Source organism: Rattus rattus, chromosome 13 (genome assembly GCF_011064425.1).
Source record: "Rattus rattus isolate New Zealand chromosome 13, Rrattus_CSIRO_v1, whole genome shotgun sequence".
Taxonomy (NCBI): domain Eukaryota; kingdom Metazoa; phylum Chordata; class Mammalia; order Rodentia; family Muridae; genus Rattus; species Rattus rattus.
The window spans coordinates 64,576,519-64,602,751 of record NC_046166.1 but is presented as its reverse complement, the minus strand read 5'-3'; the positions used below and the strand labels follow the sequence as shown (position 1 = coordinate 64,602,751).

The 26,233-nt window shown below is 40.6% G+C and overlaps 1 protein-coding gene across 1 annotated transcript; it reads left to right on the top strand.

The window, feature by feature from the left end:
- The first annotated feature begins 17,238 nt into the window (after positions 1-17,238).
- On the top strand, positions 17,239-24,152 carry LOC116914355 (beta-defensin 11). Its single transcript, XM_032918569.1, has 2 exons — positions 17,239-17,299; positions 24,004-24,152. Exons 1-2 carry the CDS (start codon positions 17,239-17,241, stop codon positions 24,150-24,152), a joined length of 210 nt encoding a protein of 69 aa, XP_032774460.1.
- Positions 24,153-26,233: the final 2,081 nt, after the last annotated feature.

Genomic DNA, 26,233 nt, shown 5'->3' with positions numbered 1-26,233 from the left:
ATAAGGTTCTCAGTCCCCCTGAAACTTAACAGAAGGTAACTCTTCCATGTTCTCAATGTTAAATAAGGCTCCATTTGTAGATCTGAGGCTTAGAGCCCTAAGGCAGTACATGATGGTTTTATTTTTTTTTCAGGGCTGGGGACCGAACCCAGGGCCTTGGGCTTGCTAGGCAAGTGCTCTACCTCTGAGCTAAATCCCCAATCACATGATGGTTTTATAAGAACAGCATTTATAACAGTAAATTGTCCCACCAAAGCTTTTTTTCCCTATGGATAATGTCTCAGTGTTTTGATCAGTATTGTTTTAGTCAGCAATGACAACAGCAACAGCAACAACACCAACAGTACACAGACATACACACACACACACACATACACACACACACACTTTATTTTTGCTTTGTTTTGTTCTTTGTAAAATATATTTTGACTATATACGATACCTTCCCCAAATCCAACTAGATCCCATCCCTAATTATTCCACTAACTTTGCTCTCTTAAAAAATACGATAAAAAAGGGGATGAGAGTGGAGAGATGGCTCACAGGTTAAGAGCAATGTCTGTTCTTCAAGAGGTGCTGAGTTCAATTCCCAGCAGCCACATGACCCAATACCCTGTTCTGGTGTGTCTGAATACAAATAGGATATACACATATAAAATTTTTAAAGTTAAAAAAACAATAGAAACTGTGTTTATACATTCATGCCCAAGACAGAGAGAAGGAGTGAGAGACAGAGACAGAAAGAACATGGAGTCTATTTTGTGCTAGGCAACTATTACTGGGCATGTGGTCTGCCCTGCATATGGTTGATAATTCCACTGTGACTCCTATAACCAAAGGATGAAGGCATCCCATTTTTGCACTATTGAACATGAAGATACTGAGCTGGTTCTCAACTACAACACACTACTCTCTGGTGTTCATTGTATGGAAGGCACTATACCTGCTACCACAGAACAAAAACAGTTATCAGTCTCACCCAGCTGTGAACACACTGCAAGCTACAGCCCTGATCTGCCTGCACAGTATGCCCACTGATACAATAGGATCACAAATGTTAGGGACCTATCAAATTGCCTTTTTATTGGATTCAAAACCTCCTTCATCATATGTTAGTCATAACTGGTTGTCATAATGTGACCAAGGATGTGAAACTAGATAGATAATCTGCCATAGGGGAACCCTACTATAGTTATTCTTTTAAATTAACATCCTAATAAAATGACACTTATGGACACATTGCTATCTCCACAGATAAGTACACCACTCATGACTCATCAGACACTTTTTGCAATAGACAGTAACTAACACAGAGAATTCAACAATGTGCTGGCTCCCTTTTGTTCTGGTTTGTTACACTGGCCTTCGGTGCACCTGGTCCTCTCCAGTGTGTTACTAAAGGTTATGCCTTGCCTCCTGTCTCTGGGATCATGGAGGATGACACCTTGATTCCCACCTTCTTCATGTCCCAAACCAATTGATCAAGATGTAAATGAAGAGAGAAGAAACACAAATATCACCTAAAATATATTTTCCCATGCATTCAGAGTTGGACCAAAACATTTTCCAATGAAAATCCCAGAAGCTCACCCACCTCTCGACCACAGTTTTGGTTTATGTTTTCCTAAAACTATAGGTGTTAGCAAGTGTGGAGTCAGACCTTCTACTCCAGAGAGGAAGATTAGGTCACTTACATTGCCCGGGATAATTAAAGTCATATAATTAGTAGTGAAAAGCAGGAAAAGAAGCCTTATTTGCTATGGCCATATTAGGAAGGACAACAAATAGATCCATTAACTCTCACTACACTCCAGGGCACCTTTGAGATCCTGATACCGAGGGCACGTTTCAGACAGAAGGTGGGAGACAGAAGATTAGGCCAAGACGTGGTCTCACCATCATTCTATCAGCTCAACATCATCTGGCAAGTTGTAAATCTTTCTCCAGGAGGTAAGGTCCTTCTCTGGTTGCTCTGTGGGCTTCAAATTTCTTCTTCTAGGAGGTGATTCCTAGCACGATTCTAATTTATTTGGGAACCACTGTTTCAATAATCTGATACTTAAAGACTGGGTCACAACATAACATTTTGGGATATATTCACTCATGCCAGGCTTGCTTGTTACATAAGCAGGCAACCAAGAGTAAGAAAATATCGAGGACCAAACGCACATTACCAACATAGCCATATAAATTAAATAAAAGCGAGCCATGAAATATATTGTACCCAGTATTATGCAGGTATAGTAGACACAATACTACACAGTATAATATCACGTACGGTAAGAGGTTATCAATAGCATAAAATCAATCTTAATGTCATCATTGAAAAGTGAATGTTGCTGCCAAATGGCAAAGAGCAGGACAAAATGAGCAGATGTGTGAAAATAGGGTGATGATATACGCAAGAAGGTGAACAGTTAAGAGAATTTCAGAAAAAGGAGAGTTACAAGGGGTCTTGTGACCTCCATTTTCTGGCTCTGCGCTCCCTCTTCAGTCCTGAGAAGACTTGTGAGGCTTCCTTCCTTCTGTCATTTAGACTGGGAAATCTCAATGGAGCTCCTTTTGAGTTTGTGGATTCTTTCCCATCGGCTAACATCTACTGTTAAGCTCAATTTAGGATTTCATTTTCAACACTAGAATTATGGTTTTTGCAGAGTGAAAGTTTTGCTATAGCCCACTAAATTAAAAAAAAAAAAACCTTCTATTTCATGGAGTCTAGTAGATATCCTTTGAGGGATAGTAATTTAACAGCACCCAAAATTAACTTTTCTATCAAAATCTTATCAAATATCTTCAAGGTAGCAACACAATTACATCATAGGAACTACATATCCTGTATATCTGATACTTGCTATTCCCTGACCCACTTCTCCTTTGCCCCACTCTACCCCACCACGGTTGTATTCTGCTTCTATGTATGGGCTGTTTTTCTTCTGAGATTCCACATGGCAGTGACACCAGAAAATGGTGGTTTTATTTCTACGTCTGGTTTACTTCATTTAGTATAAGTCCTCCAGACCGATCAAGGAAGCTACCGGCAAGATCTTAAAGCTTAATTTGTTCCTTTGCGTAAGGCAATTTCCACTCTATATTTCTCTGCATTTTAAGATTTAAGTATAATTCAAGTAAACACTTTTCTGAGGTGAACATGCCAAAATTCCCAGCACTTGGGAGACTAAGTATGGTGATCACAAGTTGAAGGCCAGTTTGAGGTGTCAAGTGAGCTCAAAGATAGTTGTGGCCACAAACAGAAGCTGTACATAAAAGGAAAATTATTTCCTGATATCCACTGTACTTTCACTTTTCCTCTACTTGCAAATGCAATTTAGAAGCCTCTTCCTTAATTTTCCAGTATGTGAAACATTTTCCAATTCCATTTGTTGAACTGGGAGTCCTCATGACCGGACAATCCATCCTTTAATACAAAGGCTCCTGAAGGATGCTTTTAGATTCAATGAAGAAAAAAATGTACTTGTGTTTGCTCCATTCTGAAGAAAACCATGATCTGACTTGTAAATTTGTGGGCATTAAATACCTGAGCCTAGTCAGGCCACCCTAACACACAGACACACACAGACACACACAGACACACACAGACACAGACACAGACACACACACACACACACACACACACACACACACACACACACACATGTATGTGCATCTCTCACTTGAAGGAATCTGAAGTGCTGACACAGATGCAGCCTGTGGAAAACCATCTCTATCAAGATGACTGTTTGTAGATGCCCGATGCATGCTAGAGCTCTTGGTACATCAGCAGATATACTTGTAATGCTGAACGGTTATAGAGAAGCCTGGATGTCCCCGGAATATTACAACAATCTTTATCTTAATTGAGCTGAGGATGTATCATATACTGGCAGAAGAGTTCCTGTTATTCCTTCCCTCTCTAAACTTTGTTTTGTAACAAACCTAGCATCTTTAGATACCTTGCTACATATAATTAAAGGAAAAGTAAATGGCAAATATGTAAGTAGAAATCATTACAATGCAGATGTTTCAACATCTGTTTTGCACACCAATACAAGTGGAGTCCCACACCAATACACCCACGTGGAGTCCCAGAAGAGGCATGTGTTCATTACCCCCATCTTCATTGAAGACTAGCTGTCACAGTCCCAAAGGTAATTCCTGCAACCTGGTTAAATTTTTGGCTTTGAGTTTCCTTGGCACTATACAAAGACACTAAGGCCATCTATACAGTAGATACATATTTCTCTCTAGAGAAAAATGAGTCAGGAATAAAAGAGAAAGTTTATATAGGTCAGTGCTTACAGAGGCCTGGGAAAGATGTGGTCAGCACTTTCCATGACCTTATTTGCCTCCTCTAGTGAGTGGTTATGGGAAAGCCCAGGCAAAGGGACTGTAGCTGTGCTTTATCCAGAGCTGACATCCAAATTGTCTGTCCTTCCAGGGACCCCCTGCCCCAGGCTGGGGGCAAGAAATTCCTAGGAAAGCCTAAGAGGTTTATGGTTATTTGTCCTAACACTTCTGAAAGAGACTTCCAGGGGTGATATTAAATCGGTAGTGTGGAACTGCAGGTTCAAACGTGCCAATTTAAGATAGAGTTAAATTGTCCTTTGTCCCCCCTGTGAGGAAATGTGATCCTGGGTAAAAAAAAAAACATTGGCAGTTTTGCACATACTTGGAAAAAAACTGTTGTTTCCCACAGACTTAGATTTTTCTTAACCTACGTGATTGAGGGTTCTTGAATTCTTCAACCTCCCTTCTAGACCACCTACCAGAGGTAGCAGAAAAGAAAGTTGGGTAGGAAAAGGGAATTGTGGACCTGTTTAGAAGGAGTGCTTTAAGGAAAATACTCTTTGTTGTCAGGATACCAGCAGTCCACTCCAATACTAATCACCAAACACAAATCAATATCAGAGGTACAACCCAGCAGAAACCAGAAGGCTCCGATGATTTGAAAGTGGCCAGAATCACTCAGAATACTATGAGAAGTTCTTTTGTGCACTTCTTTCTAATAAGTGAAGACCAGCAAAAAGCAGTGAGATGTTGCAGGAGCATTTCCTCACTGTAGGGCTCCATTTATTGACTTTCTCAACACCAGGCACCATCTCTAGACTCTATTTTCATCAAAATGTCACATAGCCTCTCACAAGGCAGCTTCCAGAAAAACAACATATGATACAACTGAGTTTTTCAAGAAACCAGAGACTTGCACATCATATCCCCCTCCTGTTTTTCTTAACTGTCTTTTTCTCTAACACTAACAACTGCTTATGTAATCAAACAAAACAACCTCAAATGTCTATCAAGAGATAAGCCTCAGACTCTGGTGTGCTTTGAGTGAGAAATGAGCCCTCAGAAGTTCATGTGTTTGAACAGAGTCCACAAACCATACAGAGCACTTTTGGATGATTGGCGATCCTTTATACAGAGGAAGGTCAGTGGGGAAGTGGGGAACGGGAATAGGCCTTAAGGTTTTAGAGTTCTGCCCCATTACCTAGCCATTCTCTACTGACTACACATCCCAAATGACCAGCTGTGCCAGGATTCAGCCTCCAGGCTTTCCCTCTCCTATGGAAGCACCACCACCACACCGCCCCCATACTGTGAGCCACCATTAACTCCTCCTCCTCCTCTAAGCTGCTTGTCAGTCATGACAAGATAAGTTCCCACTATAGGTATATAAAGGATTTCCCCCAGGATATTCTTAAAGGGAGAAACTTTCTCAAGAACATGATGACTCTTTCGGAGCTAGAATATAGGTAAGATATAAAATACATGAGGAAAGTGAGTTTAGTAATGATGGAACACTTGAGTATAAAATAACAATGAAGGAAAGATCGTGGGTACGAGAGATTTGTTGAGCAATCAAGTGAATGAAGAAGAGAGATGATGTTAGATTTAAGACAAATAATGAACCATGTACACTGCTTTTTTACATGGTGGTCAAGAAAACCTCCCCTGCCCCTCTCATCTTAACTCCCACTTGGGGTCCACCTCATATAGACAGGCCTTCCTGCACTCTACCCTCAAGGTTAATCTCAGGCACCATTTTCGCTTTTGTCTCAAAAACAAACAACATTCTATGTTGAGTAACTTTTGATCTCTACACTTAAGAAACACTGACCTCCTCCATTTAAACGTCTAAGTTCATTGGTAATCAATCTTCAGTCTAGATGCCAGGTGTGCCTGCCCTTACCATGCTGTGGGCCGCTCCATAAAGGAGGAAAGGCAGAAGAGCTATCCATGGCTGTTTTCCAGGATCACTTCCTGCTGACTGGCATGATATCCTCTGTCCATCCCAACAAACCATCTCTCTCCTCATCATTTGGAATTATGTTATTTCCAGTGCTTCACTGAGTAACTCCCCACAACACCCTGAAAGCCATCTCTGAATCATTGATTTCTATTTCCCAGAAACCCATCTCTAACTACAGGCTTTAGCGCCTACCAACAAATGACTATGACTTAGGATCTCATTTCATCTTCTCTCCTGGATTCACATACACTCACTCATCTCCTCGATATGAAAGCCTTAGAGTTCAACAGGTACACACGATCTCTATGCCCTCTCTTGTACTGTGTGGGTAGCTTCTGTTAACATAACTCACCTCTACCATGTGATCCCTCCTTCTCCATGGTCACCAGACAGCTGTACGCCATTTCCTTATATCCCCTGATTGGTGACTTCCTTGTGACTGTTTTCCCAACCTCAGGTGTAATTGATGGTCTTCACCTTCAAAGGCAGCAATCATCTCTTCCTGATTCTTTTGCTTTTCACCTCTAGCACATTCTTAAGTCTTAAGTTGTTAGAATGAGCACAGATAGGCTCTTGGCATCCTAGAGGACCTTATACAATGCCCTCTTCATTAGCACTCCAACATTTTATGCTCTGTTGGGCTCTGTTTGTGCTTGGTGGAATTATAACCATTCTTACATGGAGAACACCTGCTTCCATGAAGTGAATCCCTTGCAGATCTACTTGAATTCTTGCCATTTAATGGGTTAATGAACCTTCTCTTCTCCTGGTTCACTAAAATTTATTGCCAAACCTCCTGCCAAGAGGCAAGACTACTGGGCAAAAGAAAAGAGCCCTACCATTTACCCTTTACATAATTCCCTGTACTTAGGCTATAGGTTTTAATTACCAAAGCCAGCAATTTTTTTCCAACCTCCATGCATTTACTTGCAAATTTCCTTTCTCTTTACAGGTGAAGAATATCCTTTTTTATAGGTTATTTTATTTATTTATATTTCAAATGTTGTCCTCTTCTGGGTTTCCCCTCTGCAAACACCTCATTCCATCCACTCTGACCCCTGCTTCTATAAGGGAGCTTACTCATCCAACTACCTCCTCCCACTTGACCACCCTAGCATTCCCCCACTTTGGGTCTCCACAGGATGAAGGACCTCCAATCCCATTGATGTCTAAATAGAAAATCCTTTGCAACATAAGCAGTTAGAGACATGGGTCCCTCCAAGTGTACTCTTTGGTTGATGGTTTAGTCTCCTGGAGATATAGTGGTGTTGGTTGTTTGATATTGTTGCTTTTCCTATGGAGTTGCAAAACCCCTTCAGCTTCTTCAGACCTTCTCCTAACTCCTCCATTGTAGTCCCATTCTCAGTCCAATGGTTAGCTTCGAGCATCTGCATCTGTATTGGTCAGACTCTGGCACAGCCTCTCAGGCAACAGCCATACCAGGCTCCTGCCAACAAGTGCTTCTTAGCATCAGCAATAGTGTCTGGGTTTGATTTCTGCAGATGGGATGGATCCTTAGGTGTGGCAGGAAGCAGTTATTAACCCTTAGAATGATCAAGGAAGTCTTGGGGTGTTTTAGAAGTTACCAGCAAGCATTCAGTATAGTTAGGTAGAATGAAAGAGACCATCAGTCTTTAAACTACAATTTTGTCCAACTCTGCATCCCAATTCAACCCATTCCAGGGTTGGCACACTCCTGACATGGGGCAAGGGGTGGTGTCTTATTGGATAGAGATTCAGGAAAAGTGTATGTTCCATACAATGAGAAACTACATACAAAATCTATTCTCTTCAAAGAAGTTGGGTTTTGTTCTATCAACTGACTGTTATTGACACATAATTTAAAAAGCAGTCTGCTTTGTTCAGTGTCTACCAACATATAGATTTTATTATTTGCCCTTTACATGGTGTAGGGTGTAATGCCTGACTACTCTACAAAGTAAAACAGGAAAGTATGTACATTGGGGATGAAAATCTCATACCCCATCCACAGTCAGTCAAGAAAGACAGTACAGAGTCCCCCAAAAGGATGCCTCTGATGTTTACAATATGAAGCTCAAAGCTTCCTCCACCCTCAAGCATGTAAGCTTCAGGAGACAATACTCTTCTTCCTTGGTCATAACAAGGGCAGCTCTCAAGAGACTAGGGGCTTCCTAGATAGCAAAACAAAACAAACAAGTCAAAAACTCAAACCCACCAAATTTATCCAAACCAACCCATCTAAGCTAAGGACCATGCTGCATCCCTCACTTTCCAAAGGAAGATCAAAATAACCCTGCTCCTTCCCTTGTAACCTTATTCCCTCAGTGGTACTGGTGTCCCTGTAGCAGGCTTGGCCTCCTGATCTGGGACCTTCTGAAATGGTGGGCATCCATGTATTCCTACCCTTAGCATGGGAGGTTTTGCCACTTGATTACTTCTGTGAAGGGCACAGTCAGTTTTCTGTAATAATATGAAGATATACATATTCAAAATAGCACATAGACCATACTCAATATAAGGCCTACACTGGAGAACAAGAATTAAAAGACATGAACTGGACTCAGTAGGTTTAAGAGAGCCACGGGGGTTGTGTGTACAGGGAAATGGTTGTACATCTGCAAGGGGTTGGTGATACAGGAAAATAAGATAATAAGTCACTGTATGAAATTCTCAAAGTAATAATTTTATTGAAAGTTTTAAATGCTTTTAAATTTTTACCTTTTTAATATTGTACATCCCAACCACGATTTTTCTTCCTCGTTCCCTCCTCACACTAATTCCCTTCTTCCCCCACCCCAAACATTCATCTGCTCCTCCTCCAGTTCTTTTCAGAAAAAGGGAGGCCTTTCATGGCTATTAACTAGTCATGACATAACAAGTTGAACATGCAATATATTAACACAAAACAATTAACCTTGCTTCTTATATGTTCTATCTGTTTCCCATTACCACATCTTATTGAACATTTCACAAACAAAAAAGGAGATTATCTAAAATATCCTGTCTCAGAATCACTGTTTGATCAAAGAACTGACACACCCAGAGACACATTAATAAATAATCTTAGATATCAAACCATCTTCAGTGCCACCATACAGGTACACACTCTCCTACTGTACACCCTGCACACTAAAAAGAAAACATCATCTCTGACCATCATACCTTAGGAATGCAAGTTGCTTTGACTATTAAAGAAAAACTTATTAGGGAAACATCTTGCAATTGAACCATTTGAAAGGACACTCTGCTCCCACTGCTTCGACAAAAGAGAGCTTGGAGCATCATCCTTAATCTTAAATGCACAGGCAAACACTACAGCAAGGGTAGGGTGTTGTGAACCTGAAGAACTGAGCCACAGGAAGCTGGTCCAAACTGCCATGTCACGATGGCAGACAGGAGCAAAATGTTCAGGGTGAGGATCAGAGACTAGAAAAAAGATACTTGACATTTCATAATTACTATCTAATGAGAAAAAATAAAACAGGAAAAGAAAATTTAAGTAAATGGGTACACTCTAAAATGTAAGCGGTGAGGGGGGAAAGATAAGAATAAATTCCACACACACAAGATATTCTCTAGTGAAACAAAGTGGGAAAAGGTCAGGGGAAAGAAGTATAAAATCTCAGAATTCTTGTTGGAAAAATATAGAAAAATGAGAGAGAAAAGGAGATACCACGGGCAAAGAGCAGCAGATTGCCACCACTTTACAAAACAAAAACAAGAACTGAAGATGTAGCTCAGATGGCTGAGTCTTTGTCCAACATCTATAAATCCTGGCTTTGATCTGCAACTCCACAATGACCTACCATCAGGGTATATGCCATCAATAGGTGTTGAAGCAGGAGGATGACAAGTTTTAAATCATCTGCAACAACACAGGAAGTTTGGGAGCCTTCTGGATTATATCAACTCTTGTCAAATAAAACAAACCAGTATAAATTAAAAAAACAACCACCAGCTAAAAGAAAAGATCCTATACTTTCTGACAAAAAATTAAAAATAGAGTCTAATTGAATGTAAGACTGATCAACAGGAAGTATTCATGCCTAGTTCTATAAGCCTAGCCTCTGCCCATGACTACAGAGACCATAGATGCTAAAGAAGAAGCTATAGCCACTACTTTCTTAAACCAGTCAAATATTCAGTTATGCCTGTTAAATAGTAACAAACTCCCTGTATTGATGAGAGACAGTGTACATGTCAGCTGGTGTAGGGCTGTTTCATGAGACCAGGAGGACAAGGACAGCATCCAGGCAGACTGGGGGAGGCTAACAGTTTTAGGATTCCAGTTATTGAGATAGCTTAATCCGTGCAGGACTCAGAATGAGATCTTCCCTGCAGGTGGAAGAATATGGTAAATCTGTGACTCCTTTTCTTCTGAGAATATCTAAAGTGTCCATAGTATGAAAAATTATAGTAATATTTAATTCATAATAATATGAAGGCTTGGGAAGGATAACTGATTTCCCCTGGGCTGGGGCCTCCGAGGATTCCAAGTGATATATTTCATGAACAGAAATGCCTAAATTGCCATGAATGCTTGGAATCCTGGGAGAGATTAACACACTGCAAAGACAGTGCATGCACATTAAGAACAGGAGTGTCCCTGTCCTCAGGCCAGAATCAGAGGCAATTTACAAAGTTCTTTTCCAGTAAAGTTTTGGTGAGGTACTTTGCTCTAACAAAGTCTGACAAGTGACTAACAGAAAGCAGCAATGGATTTTCTTTTGCCAATGTAGCAAACTACAAGACCATGGTAATATGGAGCCTTCTGGAGAAATTGCTCACCCAGTCAATTCTCCCACTGACCTGTTTGCCCACATCCTTCTCCCATATTCTTCACAGCCCAAGAGTTTGTCATTCTTTACTTTTTGGAATATGTGGCGTTGTTTTTTTTTGTTTGTTTGTTTGTTTGTTTTTGGTTTTTTTGTTTTTTTTTTTTTTTTTTTTTGTTCTGCATCTGTTTTTACCTCACACATCTCCTATGGCTTTATTCCTTTATCCCATGAGGTCAGAGCAGCCCTGGTTCAAAGCATAAGATACTTGATAGATCTTTACTTCCAGCTGCTTCCTCAGCTGAAATGGCCAGTAACTAAGACTGTGTGACACCATGTGGTAAAGATATATACGTTGTAAATGGTGTAAAGAAGTCCCTGTCTTAGGCCTCAACAGGTACAGAAAGATAGAAATAATCCCATGCATCCTATCAGACCACCACAGTCTAAAGCTGTTCTTCAATAAGAGTAAGGAAAGAACGCCCACATATAAATGGAAGTTGAACAATGCTCTACTCAATGATAACCTGGTCAAGGAAGAAATAAAGAAACAAATTAAAGACTTCTTAGAATTTAATGAAAATGAAGGTACAACATACCCAAACTTATGGGACACAATGAAAGCTGTGCTAAGAGGAAAACTCATAGCTCTGAGTGCCTGCAGAAAGAAACAGGAGAGACCATATATCAGCAGCTTGACAGCACACCTAAAAGCTCTAGAACAAAAAGAACCAAACACACCCAGGAGGAGTAGAAGGCAGGAAATAATCAAACTCAGAGCTGAAATCAACCAAGTAGAAACAAAAAGGACTATACAAAGAAACAACAGAACCAAAAGCTGATTCTTTGAGAAAATCAACAAGATAGATAAACCCTTAGCCAGACTAACCAAAGGACAAAGAGTATGTCCAAATTAACAAAATCAGAAATGAAAAGGGAGACATAACAACAGAGCCAGAGGAAATTAAAAAAATCATCAGTCCTACTACAAAACCTATATTCAATAAAACTTGCAATAAATCTGCAGGAAATGGACTATTTCCTAGACACATATCAGGTACCAAAGTTAAATGAGGAACAGATAAACCATTTAAACAACCCCATAACTCCTAAAGAAATAGAAGCAGTCATTAAAAGTCTCCCAACCAAAAAGAGCCCAGGTCCAGATGGATTCAGTGCAGAATTCTATCAAACCTTCATAGAAGACCTCATACCAATACTATCCAAACTATTCCATGAAATTGAAACAGATGGGGCGCTACCAAATTCCTTCTATGAAGCCACAATTACTCTTATACCTAAACCACAAAGAGACCCAACAAAGAAAGAGAACTTCAGACCAATTTCCCTTATGAATATCAACACAAACATACTCAATAAAATTCTAGCAAACCGAATCCAAGAGCACATCAAAACAATCATCCATCATGATCAAGTAGGCTTCATTCCAGAGATGCAGGGATGGTTTAATTTACAGAAAACTATCAATGTAATTCACTATATAAACAAACTGAAAGTTAAAAACCACATGATCATTTCATTAGATGCTGATTAGATTTGACAACATTAACACCCCTTCATGATAAAAGTCCTGGAAAGAATAGGAATTTAAGGCCCATACCTAAACATAGTAAAAGCCATATATAGAAAACCAGTAGCTAATATTAAACTAAATGGAGAGAAACTTGGAGCAATCCCACTAAAATCAGAGACTAGACAAGGCTGCCCACACTCTCCCTACTTATTCAATATAGTTCTCAAAGTCCTAGCCAGAGCAATCAGACAACAAAAGGAGATCAAAGGGAAATAGATTGGAAAGAAAGAAGTCAAAATTTCACTATTTGCAGATGAGATGATTGTATACTTCAGTGACCCCAAAAGTTCTACCAGAGAACTACTAAAACTGATAAACACCTTCAGCAAAGTGGCTGGGTATAAAATTAACTCAAATAAATCAGTAGCCTTCCTCTACACAAAAGAGAAACAAGCCAAGAAAGAAATTAGGGAAAGACGCCCTTCATAATACTCCCAAATGATATAAAATACCTTGGTGTGACTTTAACCAAGCAAGTGAAAGATCTGTATGATAAGAACTTCAAGCCTCTGAAGAAAGAAATTGAAGAAGATCTCAGAAGATGGAAAGATCTCCCATGCTCATGGATTGGCAGGATTAATATAGTAAAAATGGCCATTTTACCAAAAGCAACCTACAGATTCAATGCAATCCCCATTAAAATTCCAATCCAATTCTTCAGAGAGTTAGACAGAACAATTTATAAATTCATCTGGAATAACCAAAAACCCAGGAGAGCTAAAACTATCCTCAACAATAAAAGGACTTCTAGGGAAATCAACTAAACCTGAACTCAAGCAGTATTACAGAGCAATAGTGATAAAAACTGCATGGTATTGGTACAGAGACAGACAGATAGACCAATGGAATAGAATTGAAAACCCAAAAATGAGCCCACACACCTATGGTCACTTGATTTTTGACAAAGGAGCTAAAACCATCCAATGGAAAAAGGATAGCATTTTCAGTAAATGGTGCTGGTTCAACTGGAGGTCAGCATGTAGAAGAATGCAGATCGACCCATTCTTATCACCCTGTACAAAGCTTAAGTCCAAGTGGATCAAGGACCTCCACATCAAACCAGATACATTCAAACTAATAGAAGAAAAAGTGGGGAAGAACCTCAAACACATGGGCACTGGAGAAAATTTCCTTAACACAACTCCAATGGCTTATGCTCCAAGATCAAGAATCGACAAATGGGATCTCATAAAACTGCAAAGCTTCTGTTTGGCAAAGGACACTGTTGTTAGGACAAAACGGCAACCAACAGATTGGGAAAAGATCTTTACCAATCCTACAACTGATAGAGGGCTTATATCCAAAGTATACAAAGAACTCAAGAAGTTAGACTGAAGGGAGACAAATAACCTTATTAAAAAAATGAGGTTCAGAGCTAAAGAAGGAATTCACAGCTGAGGAATGCTGAATGGCTGAGAAACACCTAAAGAAATGTTCAACATCTTTAGTCATAAGGGAAATGCAAATCAAAACAAATCTGAGATTCCACCTCACACCAGTCAGAATGGCTAAGATCAAAAACGCAGCAGATGCTGGTGAGGATGTGGAGAAAGAGGAACACTCCTCAGTTGTTGGTGGGATTGCAGACTGGTACAACCATTCTGGAAATCAATCTGGAGGTTCCTCAGAAAATTGGACATTGAACTACCTGAAGACCCAGCTATACCTCTCTTGGGCATATACCCAAAAGATGCCCCAACATATAACAAAGACACATGCTCCACTATGTTCATAGCAGCCTTATTTATAATAGCCAGAAGCTGGAAAGAATCCAGATGCCCTTCAACAGAGGAATGGATACAGAAAATGTGGTACATCTACACAATGGAATATTACTCAGCTATCAAAAACAATGACTTTATGAAATTCGTAGGCAAATGGATGGAACTGGAAAATATCATTCTGAGTGAGGTAACCCAATCCCAGAAAAACACATATGGTATGCACTCATTGATAAGTGGATATTAGCCCAAATGATCAAATTACCCTAGATGCACAGAACACATGAAACTCAAGAAGGATGACCAAAATGTGAATGCTTCACTCCTTCTTTAAAAGGGGAACAAGAATACCCTTGGGAAGGAATAGGGAGGCAAAGTGTAGAACAGAGGCAGAAGGAACACCAATTCAGAGCCTGCCCCTCATGTGGCCTATACATATACAGCCACCAAACTAGATAAGATGGATGAAGCAAAGAAGTGCAAGCTGACAGGAACCGGATGTAGATCTCTCCTGAAAGACACAGCCAGATTACAACAAATACATAGGCGAATGCCAGCAGCAAACCACTGAACTGAGAACGGGACCCCCGTTGAAGAAATCAGAGAAAGGACTGAAAGAGTTTAAAGGAGCTTGAGACCCCATATGAACAACAATGCCAACCAACCAGAACTTCCAGGGACTAAGCCACTACCCAAAGACTATATATGGACTAACCCTGGGCTCCAACAGCATAGGTAGCAATGAATAGACTAGTAAGAGCACCAGTGGAAGGGGAAACCTTTGGTCCTGCCAAGACTGAACCCCCAGTGAATGTGATTGTTGTGGGGAGGGTGGTAATGGGGGAGGATGGGGAGGGGAACACCCATATAGAAGGAGAAGGGGAGGGATTGGGGGATGTTGGCCCGGAAACCGGGAAAGGGAATAACAATCAGAATGTAAATAAGAAATACCCAAGTTAATAAAGATGGAGAAAAAAAAAAGAAGTCCCTGTCTTGTAGAACAGTGTAGCCAATTGCAGTGGTTTTTCAGATAATTGGGAATAGCCTTACCCCTACCCCAAGACCCAGCTATACTATTTCTGGACATATACCCAGAAGATGCTCCACTATAACACAAGGACACTTGTTCCTCTGTGGCCATATCAGCTTTATTCATAATAACCAAAAACTGGAAACATCCTAGATGCCCCTCAACAGATGAATGGATAAAGTAAATGTGATTAATCTACACAACGGAATACTACTCAGCAATTTAAAAGAAAAAAGCAAATCATGAAATTTGGAGGTAAATGCATAGAACTAGAACAGATCATTCTGAGTGAGGTATCCCAGACCCAAAAGGACCTGCATGATATGCACTCACTGAGAAGTGGACATTAGTCATAAAGTAAAGGAAAATCAGGCTACACTCCACAAACACAAAGAAGCCAAATTACAAAGAAGGCCCGAGGAAGGATAGATGGATCTTTCTCAGAACAGAAATTAAATAGAATTGGAGGATGATAGAGGGGGGCGACTGGATGGGAAAGGGTGAAGAGGGGCATATGGATGGTAATCAGATGTGGGGGTAGGGGAGAAGGCTGAGAGTGAGAATGAAAATAAGTAGGACAAATTCCTGGCACTGGCCAGAGATCTGAGGCAGGGAAGGCTACCGGGAGTCTATGAAGATGACCCTAGTTGAGACACCTAACAGCTGGGACTATGGAAACAGAAGTGGTCACCTCCTGTAGACAAGTACGACTTCCAGCAAAGGAATGGGAACATCATCAACTCATCCACAAAAACTTCAACTCAAAATTCTCCTACCTACAAAGTGCACAGTGATAAACAGGGAACAGAGATTGAGAAAATAGCCAGCCAATGCTGGCCCAATTTGAGACCTAGAGTGAAAGAGCCAACCTCTGACACTATGCTTGCAGACAGGAGCCTATCATAACTGTCTCTTAAATGGCTTCATCCAGCAGCTGATAGAAATAGATTCTGAGATCCACAGCCAAATATTAGATGAAATTCTTGTAGAAGAGTTTGGGCTAGAATTGATGGAGCCAAGGGGGTCAAGAATACACAAGAAAAACTACAGAGTCAACTAACTTGGCACATGGGGGTTCACAGAGACTGAACCGTCAACCAAAGAGCATGGAGAGACTGGACCTAGTTCCCTACACATTTGTATAAGATATGCAAGCTTGGTCTTCATGTGGGTCTCCTAACAATTGGAATGGGGACTGACTCTGTTGCCTGCCTTTAGATCCCTTTCTCCTAGCTGGCTGACTTTTCTGGTCTCAGTGAAAGAGGATATGCTTAGTCCTGCTGGAACTGGATGTCCCAGGGCAAGGGACCCAAGGGGGATTTCCCTTTCTCTGAGGAGGAAGGGAGGGGATTTGGAGAGATAGAATCTGTAAGGGTGTGGCTGGAATGAGAGGAGAGAGGAGGCTGTATCAGGATGTAAAGTGAATTCATTGATTGATTGATTGATTGATTTAGAAAGAGGGGCAACAGCTAGTACTGAGAAAAAACTCTCATTCCTCAGTCAGCTTAGCTTCTGTTCAGACAGGGGTTGCAGCTGACCTATCCTAGTAGACTGCCAGGCTTCTCTCTCTTATAGTCGTTCTGATTCGTTTTGGCTAGAAAGATATTACCATGTGCTACATTGACAGAGAACATTTAGACTCTACCCTGAAAGGTCTAGGAATCCAGGCATGAAGCAATAAAATAGAGCTCCCAGCATGAAAGAAAAATCCCTGCAGAGCATAGCATAACACACATCATCAACACTGGAAATGCCTCAGGACACAACAGTGGGAGGGCAAGTTCATGAGCTTCACCCCCAGCTGCAGGCAATCCTCAGCATTCTTGAGACTCTCAGTCCTGCAGGAGTTACTGACCCTCTCAGGAGTCTGAGTGCTCATTCTGCCTGCCATGAGGACTCTCTGCTCTCTGCTGCTGATATGCTGCCTCCTTTTCTCCTATGACACTCCGGGTAAGCCTGAGGGGCTGCAGCCCCTGCTCAGGACTGGGGACATAGTGGCAGAAACCTGATCCTGTAGAAGCAGAAATCCTGGCATGGATTCTGGTGGATGTATTTATTTACTTACTTATTCACTTTACATCCCATTCACTGGTAATCTCCAGTGCCCCTCCCACAATCCTTCCCCCATCCCCCTTCTCCTCTAAGCTTTTGTTGCCCCTCTAAGTAACCCCCCCATCCCAGTACTGCAAGTCCTTGTAAGGCTAGGCACTTCCTCTCCCACTGACGCCAGACAAGGAAGCCCAACTTCAAGAACATATCCCACATACAAGCAACAACTTCTGGAATACACTCAACTTCAGTTGTTGGAGGCCCACATGGATACCAAGCTGCATATCTATGACATATGTGCAAGGAAGCCTAGGTATAGCCCGTATATGTTCTTTGGTTGGTAGTCCAGTCAGACTCTGAGAGCTGGAAGGGTCCAAGTTACTTGATTCTGTTGGTCTTCCTGTGGACATTCTATCCCCTTCAGGGTCTTCAATCCTTCTCAAGGGTCACCAAGCTCCATCCACAGTTAGACTGTGGGTATCTACATGTGTCTGAGTCAGTTGGTGGGTGGAGCCCCTCACAGGACAGCCATGGTAGACTCCTATCTGCAAGCAGAACAGAATATCCCAAATTGTGTCAGGGATTGGTGCTTTTCCATGGTATGGGTCTCAAGTTGGGCTTGTTATTGGCTCCCCCAGGCTGTGCTCCATCCACACTCCATGCATTTCTTACAAACAGGATAAACTTGGGGTTGCTTTTCTCATGTTTACTGCCTGGCCATAGGAGGCAGCCTCCCCTGGCTCCATATCCCCAATGCTGTCAGTCACAGCTAAGGACACGCCCCCTCCGATTCTTTGGTGCCTCCCCTATCTGCAGATAATCCCCAGCCCCATGAATTGCAGATTTTCATACATGTATGGACCATCGTGACCCATGCCCCTCTCACACCTGACCCCAAACCCCTCTCCTACCCATACCCTTCTCTTCATCTGCCTTCCACAACCATTCTATTCTCCCTTTCAAGTGAGACTCAAACATCCTTGTTTGTACATTCCTCCCAGTCCAGGGTCTGAGGAGTGTAGCATAGGCACCCTTTATTTTATGGCTAATATCCATTTATACTTGAATACATACTACACATTTCCTTTTGGAACTAGGTTACCTCACTCAGGATGATGTCGATGTACTATATTTTCTTAATCCATTATTCAGTTGAGGAACATCTAGGTTGTTTCCAGTTTCTGGTGATTAGGAATAAACCTGCTATGAAAATAGTTAAGCAAGTGTCTTTGTGAGATAGTGGAACATCTTTTGGGTATACGCCCAGGAGTGGTATAACTTCTTCTTGAGGTAGAACTATTCTCAGTTTTCTAAGAAACTGCCAAATTGATTTCCGAAGTGGATTTATAAGTTTGCACTCCCACCAGTCATGGAAGATGCCTCTCTGTGTTCACATCTTCACACAGGTGCTGTCACTTGAGTTTTTGATTATGGCCATAATAAGAGAGAATCTCAGGATTGTTTTGATTTGCATTTCCCTAATGATTAAAGACTTTGAACATTTCTGGACATGCTTTCAGCCACTTGAGATTCCTATATTGAGAATTCTCTCTTTAGCTCTATGCCCTATTTTTTAATTGGGTTATTTGAGTTGGTGGTGCCTAACCTCTTGTTTTTGTTATATTTTTGGATATCAGCCCTCTTTCAGATGGAGAGTTGGTGAAGATCCTTTCCCAATGTGTAGGCTGCCATTTTGTCTATTGACAGTGTCCTTTGCCTTACAGAAGCTTTTCAGTTTCATGACGTTGCCTTTGCCCATTGTTGACCTTAGAAACTGAGCCATTGGTATTCTTTTAAGGAAATTGTCTCCTGTACCAATGTGTTCAAAGCTATTTCCCATTTTCTCTTCTATGGGATTTAGTGTTGAGGTCCTTGATCCACTTGAACTTGAGTTTTGTGAAGGGTAATAAATATGGCTAGATTTTCATTCTTCTCCTTGTTGACATCCAGTTACACAAGCACCATTTGCTGAAGATCCTTTCTTTTTTCTATTGAATGGTTTTAGCTTCGTAATCAAAATTCAAGTGTCCATAGGTTTGTGGGCTTATTTCTGGGACTTTGATTCAATTCCATTGATCAACATACATGTTTCTGTACTAATACTATGCAGTTTTTCTCACTATTGCTCTGTAGTACAGCTTGATATAAGAGATGGTAACAACTCCCAAAATTCTTTTATTGCGCAGAATTGTTATGACTCTCGTTGGTTTATTATTTTTGCATATGAAGTTGAGAACTGCCCTTTCAAGGTCTATTAAAAGATTGTACTGGAGTTTTGAGAGATTGCTGAATCTGAAGATTGCTTTTGTTAAGATGGTCATTTTCATTGTGTAAATACTACTGATTCATGAGCATGGGAGGTCATTTCATATTCTGATATATTCTTCAGTTTCTTTCTTCAGGAACTTGGCATTATTGTCATACAGATCTTTCACTTGCTTGATTAGAGTTATACCAAGATATTTTATATTATTCGTGGCTATTGTAAAGTGTGATGTGAGACTTCTATTACTTTTAGAACTTTGTCACATGACTGAGGAGTACACCAAGTGTTTTCCTAGTCCACCAAATTTTAGTAGAAATCACAGTTAAAAATACTCTGGACAGTGAAAGCAACCCTTCCCATAAAACACATGTGGAAAATAATTCCACAAATGCAAATAGTAAATCATGACATTGTTCAATAATTCTGATAATGTAAAATGAACCATAGTAAATAAAATACTAAGTTCACTAGTCCTGCATTTGTGTCCCTAATAAAGAAGATAACTTCAAGTAATGAGATTTATTTTTGCTTTTCAAACTAGTTTGTATTAAATATACAATACAGTGGTTCACATGACATTTTCATGCATGGATATCATGGACTTTGATCACCTTCACTCCTTTATTACTCCATCCTTATTTGTCCTTTTCCATACAATATTCCAAATGCCTTTTCTTCTTCACACACTCATTTATGCCTCTAGGTTCCATGAAGGAGAGAACATGCATAATACATGACTCCATGTCTTGCTTATTCTTCTACTATGATGCTCAACACTTTCATCATTTGTCTTACAAATACCTCTCTCTCTCTCTCTCTCCCTCCCTCCCTCCCTCCTCCTCCCTCCCTCCCCTCCCCCTCCTCTCCCTCTCTCTCTCTCTCTCTCTCTCTCTCTCTCTCTCTCGGCAGAAAAAGAACTCCACATGCTTGGCGCTCATCTGTTTAATACACTCATCTATTTAAGGACATGTATATCTGTTCTGTGCCATGGCTACCATGAATACTGACCGAAGAAGCATGGATCTGTCAGTGCCTCTGTGCTGTGCTAGCTTACATGCCAGAGGTCCCCACTCGGAGCTAGTGCTGTGGATCACATATTTTTTCTAGGGTTAGTTTTGTGAGGACCGTCCATACGGATTGCCATGTGGCTGCACTGCTTCTAGTAATTCAGGGCTTTTATCATAAATGTATGTTACATTTGATCAAAGCCATTTCCTACATCTCCTGACATGGTCATGTAGTTGTCCTCCGGGTTATATTTACTTGTCGCATCTCTTGCACCCTACAATGAAGCCAATTTTATAATCATGTATGAACTCTTTAATGTTGTTTATTTAGGAAATTGCAATCTATGTCCACCATAGAATAGCTGTGTATATATTTCTTCACTTGTTTTGCCCTGTGATGGTTTGAATGAGATGTCCCCCACCCACATACTCCTGGACATGTTAGTACTTGGTCCCTAGTTGGCAACCAGTTGAGAAGGTGTCTAAGGTGTGGCCTTGCTGAAGGAAGTGTGTCACTAGAGGCAAGCTTTGAAGTTTTGAAGCCTTCCCTTATCCCAAGGTCAGATTCCCTGCTTCCTCATTGTGGTTTGAGATGTGAGCCCTTGGTTGTTTCTGCCACCATGTTTGACTGTAGCCACATTTTACTGCCCTGATGGTGATGGACTCTCCTCCATCTCGAAGTGGAAGCCTTCCTTCTATAAGTTGCCTTGGTTTTGGTGTTTTGTCACAGCAATAAAAACAATTAACACATACTTTTATTCAGTTTTATAGCTGGATGAAAATTACTTTGAAAAATTAATCTGGAACTATTCTTTTCCTTACTATTTTATGAAATAGTTTGAGAACTAGTTCTTTTTGGTTTTTGTTTTGTTTTGTTTGTTTTTGAGGGTTTTTTTTGATACTTCAAATGTTATTCCCCTTCCCAGTTACCTGTCCATAAGTCTCCTATTCCCTCCCCCTCCCCTTCTTCTATAAGGTTGTTCCTCTCCCCATCCACCCCTCCTTACTGCCTCCCCCAATGTTCCCTTACACTGGGGGTCCAACCTTGGCAGGACCAAGGGCTTCTCCTTCCACTGGTGCCTAACAAGGCCATCCTCTGCTACATATACAGCTGGAGCCGGACTCAGTCCATGTATAGTCTTCAGGTAATGGTTTAGTCCCTGGAAGCTCTGATTGGTTGGCATTGTTGTTCTTATGGGGTTACAAGCCCCTTCAGCTCTTTCAATCCTTTCTCTAACTCCTCCAACAGAGGTCCCGTTCTCAGTTCAGTGGTTTGCTGCTAGCATTCGCCTTTGCATTTGGCATGCTCTGGCTGTGTCTTTCAGGAGAGATCTATATTCGGTTCCTGTCAGCATGCACTTCTTAACTTCTTCAATCTTATCTAGTTTATGACACTCCAGTATGGTGTTCCTCTTTCTTGGGGTTCTACTACTGGGTCATTATCACGGGTTATTGTATTATGAATCTTCTCAGACTATTTATATCCTTTCAATTCAGTTTGATGAGTCAAATGTGATTAGGAATTTATCCTTTCTTCTAAATGTTATAATTCATGGCAATATAATTTTTCAAGTATTCTATAACAATCTTCTTGTGATTTGTTTTCTAACATCCCCTCTTTTAACCCTAATTTTAATTTTATTAGATTCCCATTGCTTTAATTATTGCCTTTCTTTTAATAATTTTGATTAAGAATTTGTCTTTAATCTTTTATTTATGTTTATCTTTTTAAAGATCCAATTCTTTGTTTCATTGATCATTCTCATTGTTCCCTTGGTTTAAATTTCATTAGTATCACATTACTGATATTTGCTACCATGCCTATATTAGGGACTTTTTTGCATACAGAAAATCAAAAAGGAGAAAACATAAATAATACATAATACATAGTGTGTGTGTGTGTGTGTGTATGTGTGTGTGTGTGTGTGTGTGTGTGTAAAGGGCTCTGTAAATACCCATGGATTCTAAACACTTCTATCTATTCTAATTACCTTCTTAGTTAAAGATAATCATTTAATATCATTCTATCATGAAACTGGAAGTACACTAAGAATTTTTGTATGATTCTTCTTAGCATTGAGAACCTTCCATGACAGGAAATGAACTCTAGAAATGGACTATTGCAGGGTTGGTTCAATTATGAACCTACCTGGTAACATTTTATCTACACTATTACAAGTTACAACAGTCATGGACAATTATGTTTAAGAAATAGGTTGCCATAAAGATAGGATGTGAACTATAGACCAGACAATGAGGAGGACCCTGTATGTACTGGGTGACATTGATCCTAGATGCTTCTCCCAACAGTGGATAAGGTATAAGAAGCAGATTTTCTTCATATACCATTCCATCTCCATGGCAACACAACTACTGTGATGAAACAGAGGTTCTATACCTGCCCAGTCTGATACAAAGTCTACAAGAAAAACATAGCTATTGAGCGATAGAAGTATTCCTACTGAAATTTCAATTTCTTTAAATGTGAATGGGTGCATCAAGTTAATGGCTACCATATTGGACTCAGCAACTTTACAGAGAACAAACTTGAACAGACAAAGCCTCTTCTCCTGGCTGGTGATAAATACAGAAAATGCTTTATATATATTTTCTGCCAATCAAGTCAGATTAGTGTTTGATATGAATACCTCATTTAATGTCAATTAACTGTAAATGCCTGTGCCCAAACATTATCACACTCTAGGGCACTAAAGGATTGGAACTTCCCTCTGAGCAGGAATTTTACCTGGGTAAAATTATGACTTGATGGTTACCAGGTGTATCATAGAGTAATTTTGTCCTATCCTGGATACTGTTGAAGACTAATCTAGGATTCATTGTATGTATTCTCTGATATCTCACAGAAGGCAGACAAGGCAACCATATCAGTATAACACTAATGATTATAGGTGTTGGTGGAAATTGTGGTGAGAAGTCTGGAAAGTTGGACCAGAGTCAGAAGAACCAATTTGACTAAGAAGGGGAAATGGGGCACTTCAGAATAAGTTCATGGTGCAGTAATGCCTGTAGCATTAAGAAATAGAGTATATGGCATCTTAGGGACAACAAGAAGATGGAATAGTGGGTGTATTGGGAAGGAGCTTAAGTCTAAACATCAAACATAAAAGCCACACTCATAATTCTGCTGTTCATCCTTGCCAAGTGTGTGATTTCATTACCTGTTCCAAGGTTCAGTTTCATGAAAATTCTTGGAGGAGAAAACTATCCCCTGAACTTAGACACATTAACTATGTATCTTGCACCTCCAAGACATTCTCGAGTATTTGGCATTATACCTGTGACTCTAAAGGGTATCTGCTCTCTCCTTGCAGTTGTTGGCTTTCTAAGAAGATCCGTCTCGGGATCTCACGAGTGCCACAGTAAGGGAGGGTACTGTTACCGTTACTATTGTCCTCGCCCTCACAGAAGACTGGGTAGCTGTTACCCATATGCGGCAAACTGCTGCAGGAGGAGAAGATGACTGCAAGGAAGCACATGGAAATCAAGTGACAGATGTGTAACTGATGTTTTAATAAAGGAAACATTTACGCAGATAAGCTTATATGCTTCAGATCCTATTGAAACCAGTGTTTTGGTTTAAAAAGACTTGAGAAAATGCAAGCCTCATGTCCTGGCTGGGAACAGGAGAGGGGGAATCCAGAAACCCTGCCTAGTCCTGAGTAATGATTTGAGCAATGTCAATCTTTTTTTTTTAATTTATTGCCGAACCACGTGTGAGCAGTGCAGAAGAACTGCACAAGACTGTACAGGAAACACAGTTCTCAGGCCTTTTAGGGCCTAACAGAGGGTAACTCTTCCATGGTCTCAAAGTTAAGTAAGGCTCCATTCATTGCAGATCCTAGGCTTACACTGCTTAGGGCACTGAATGGCCATTATATTAGCACCTGATTTATAATAGTAAATGGTCCCACCAAAGCTTTTTCCCTATGGAAAATGTCTCAGTTTTCAGATCAGCATTATTTTAGTCAACAACAACAACAAAAAACAACACACACACACACACACACACACACAAAACTTTATTTTTGCTTTGTTTTGCTCTTCATTCAATATATTTTGACTATATATTTCCCTTCCCTCAATTCCAACTAGATCCCCCTCGCTACAGCTTACACTCTATTCTTTCTCATAAAAAAAAGAAAAAGAAAAACAGGGTCTTCATCTGTGCCTGTAGCTAAGGCTGTCCCACAGCCCTCCATATACAAATACTGCCCAGAGAAAGCTGGTCTCCCCAGAGACCAGTTGTCACTCCTAAGCCCATAGGTGAGACCACCACTTTTGCACCAATAACTGTCCCAAGAGGGACCCACCAAGAGCACACAAGCATATGAACTGTAGAACAGGGGAGGCAGGATCCTACTCCATGTGCACCTCAGAGCTAAGGCTGTCCTGTAGCCCACCATAACCAAAACCCACACTGAGAGAGCTGGTCTCCCAGGAGTGCTCTCGCTCATGTTTTAGTACCTACCAACAAATGACTACAACTTACAGGCCTCATTTCATCTTCTCTCCTGGATTCAGAAATACTCATTCATTTCCTCGCTGTGAATGCCTTAGAGTTCAACATATCCACACGATCTCTATGCTCTTTCTTGTACTGTTTGAGTAGCTTTAGTTGGCATAACTCACCTCTACCCTGTGGTTCCTCCTCCTCTGTGGTCACCAGTCCAGAAAAATCCACTTCCACTGTATTCTCAACCTCAGTTGTAGATTTTCTTCAACTTCAATGTTTGCCCTCATCTCTTCCCTGGTCCTGTTGCTTCTCACCTCTAGTACATTCTAAAGTCTGTTGTTAGAATAAGCACAGGCAGGCTCTTGGCATCCTACAATGCCTGATACAATGCCCTCTTGATTAGCACTTCAAGGTTTTGTGCTCCGTTGGGCTCAGTGCTATTGTACCCATTCCCACATGGAGAACATCTGCTTCTGCGATGTGACCTCCCTTGCAGTTATACTTGACCTCTTCCCATTCAATGGGCTAACCATGCTTCTATGTCCCTATACCTTTGTACCAACTGTACCCTATGCATGGAAATTTCTGCCCCCTCTCCCAACTTAACAAACTTCTGATCATCCAACATACCTTTCTCACCTTTCCCAAGGAGTCACTTCTTAATACTCCACAACTACTGTCTAAGACACACCCACATTAAAGAAAAGATACCGGTTCACTTTTTCTGTCCATTCAGATATTTATTTCCATGTGTATCTTACCCATGTTGCTTTTTCACATTTTCTTGGTATCCATGACAAAGAGAAGTAATTAAAATTATGTCTTAAATGAATGAACACATTGATTGAATGCTTTCCTATGAAGATTTATTATTGTCACGTCTTCCAGCATGAATGATGTGACACTGGAGATGTGTTTGAAGGTAGCAAGCCTTTTGGAAGGTAGTGTGTAGACAGACTTAGTTGTTTAGTTTTGTCATAATAAAATGCTTAAGTTGCTGGACATGGACAGAGATCTCTTTCTCTCTTTAGGTTCCTCTCTAGTACACTCACACCTAGAACATCGCCGGAGTCCAGAAGACCTTATAG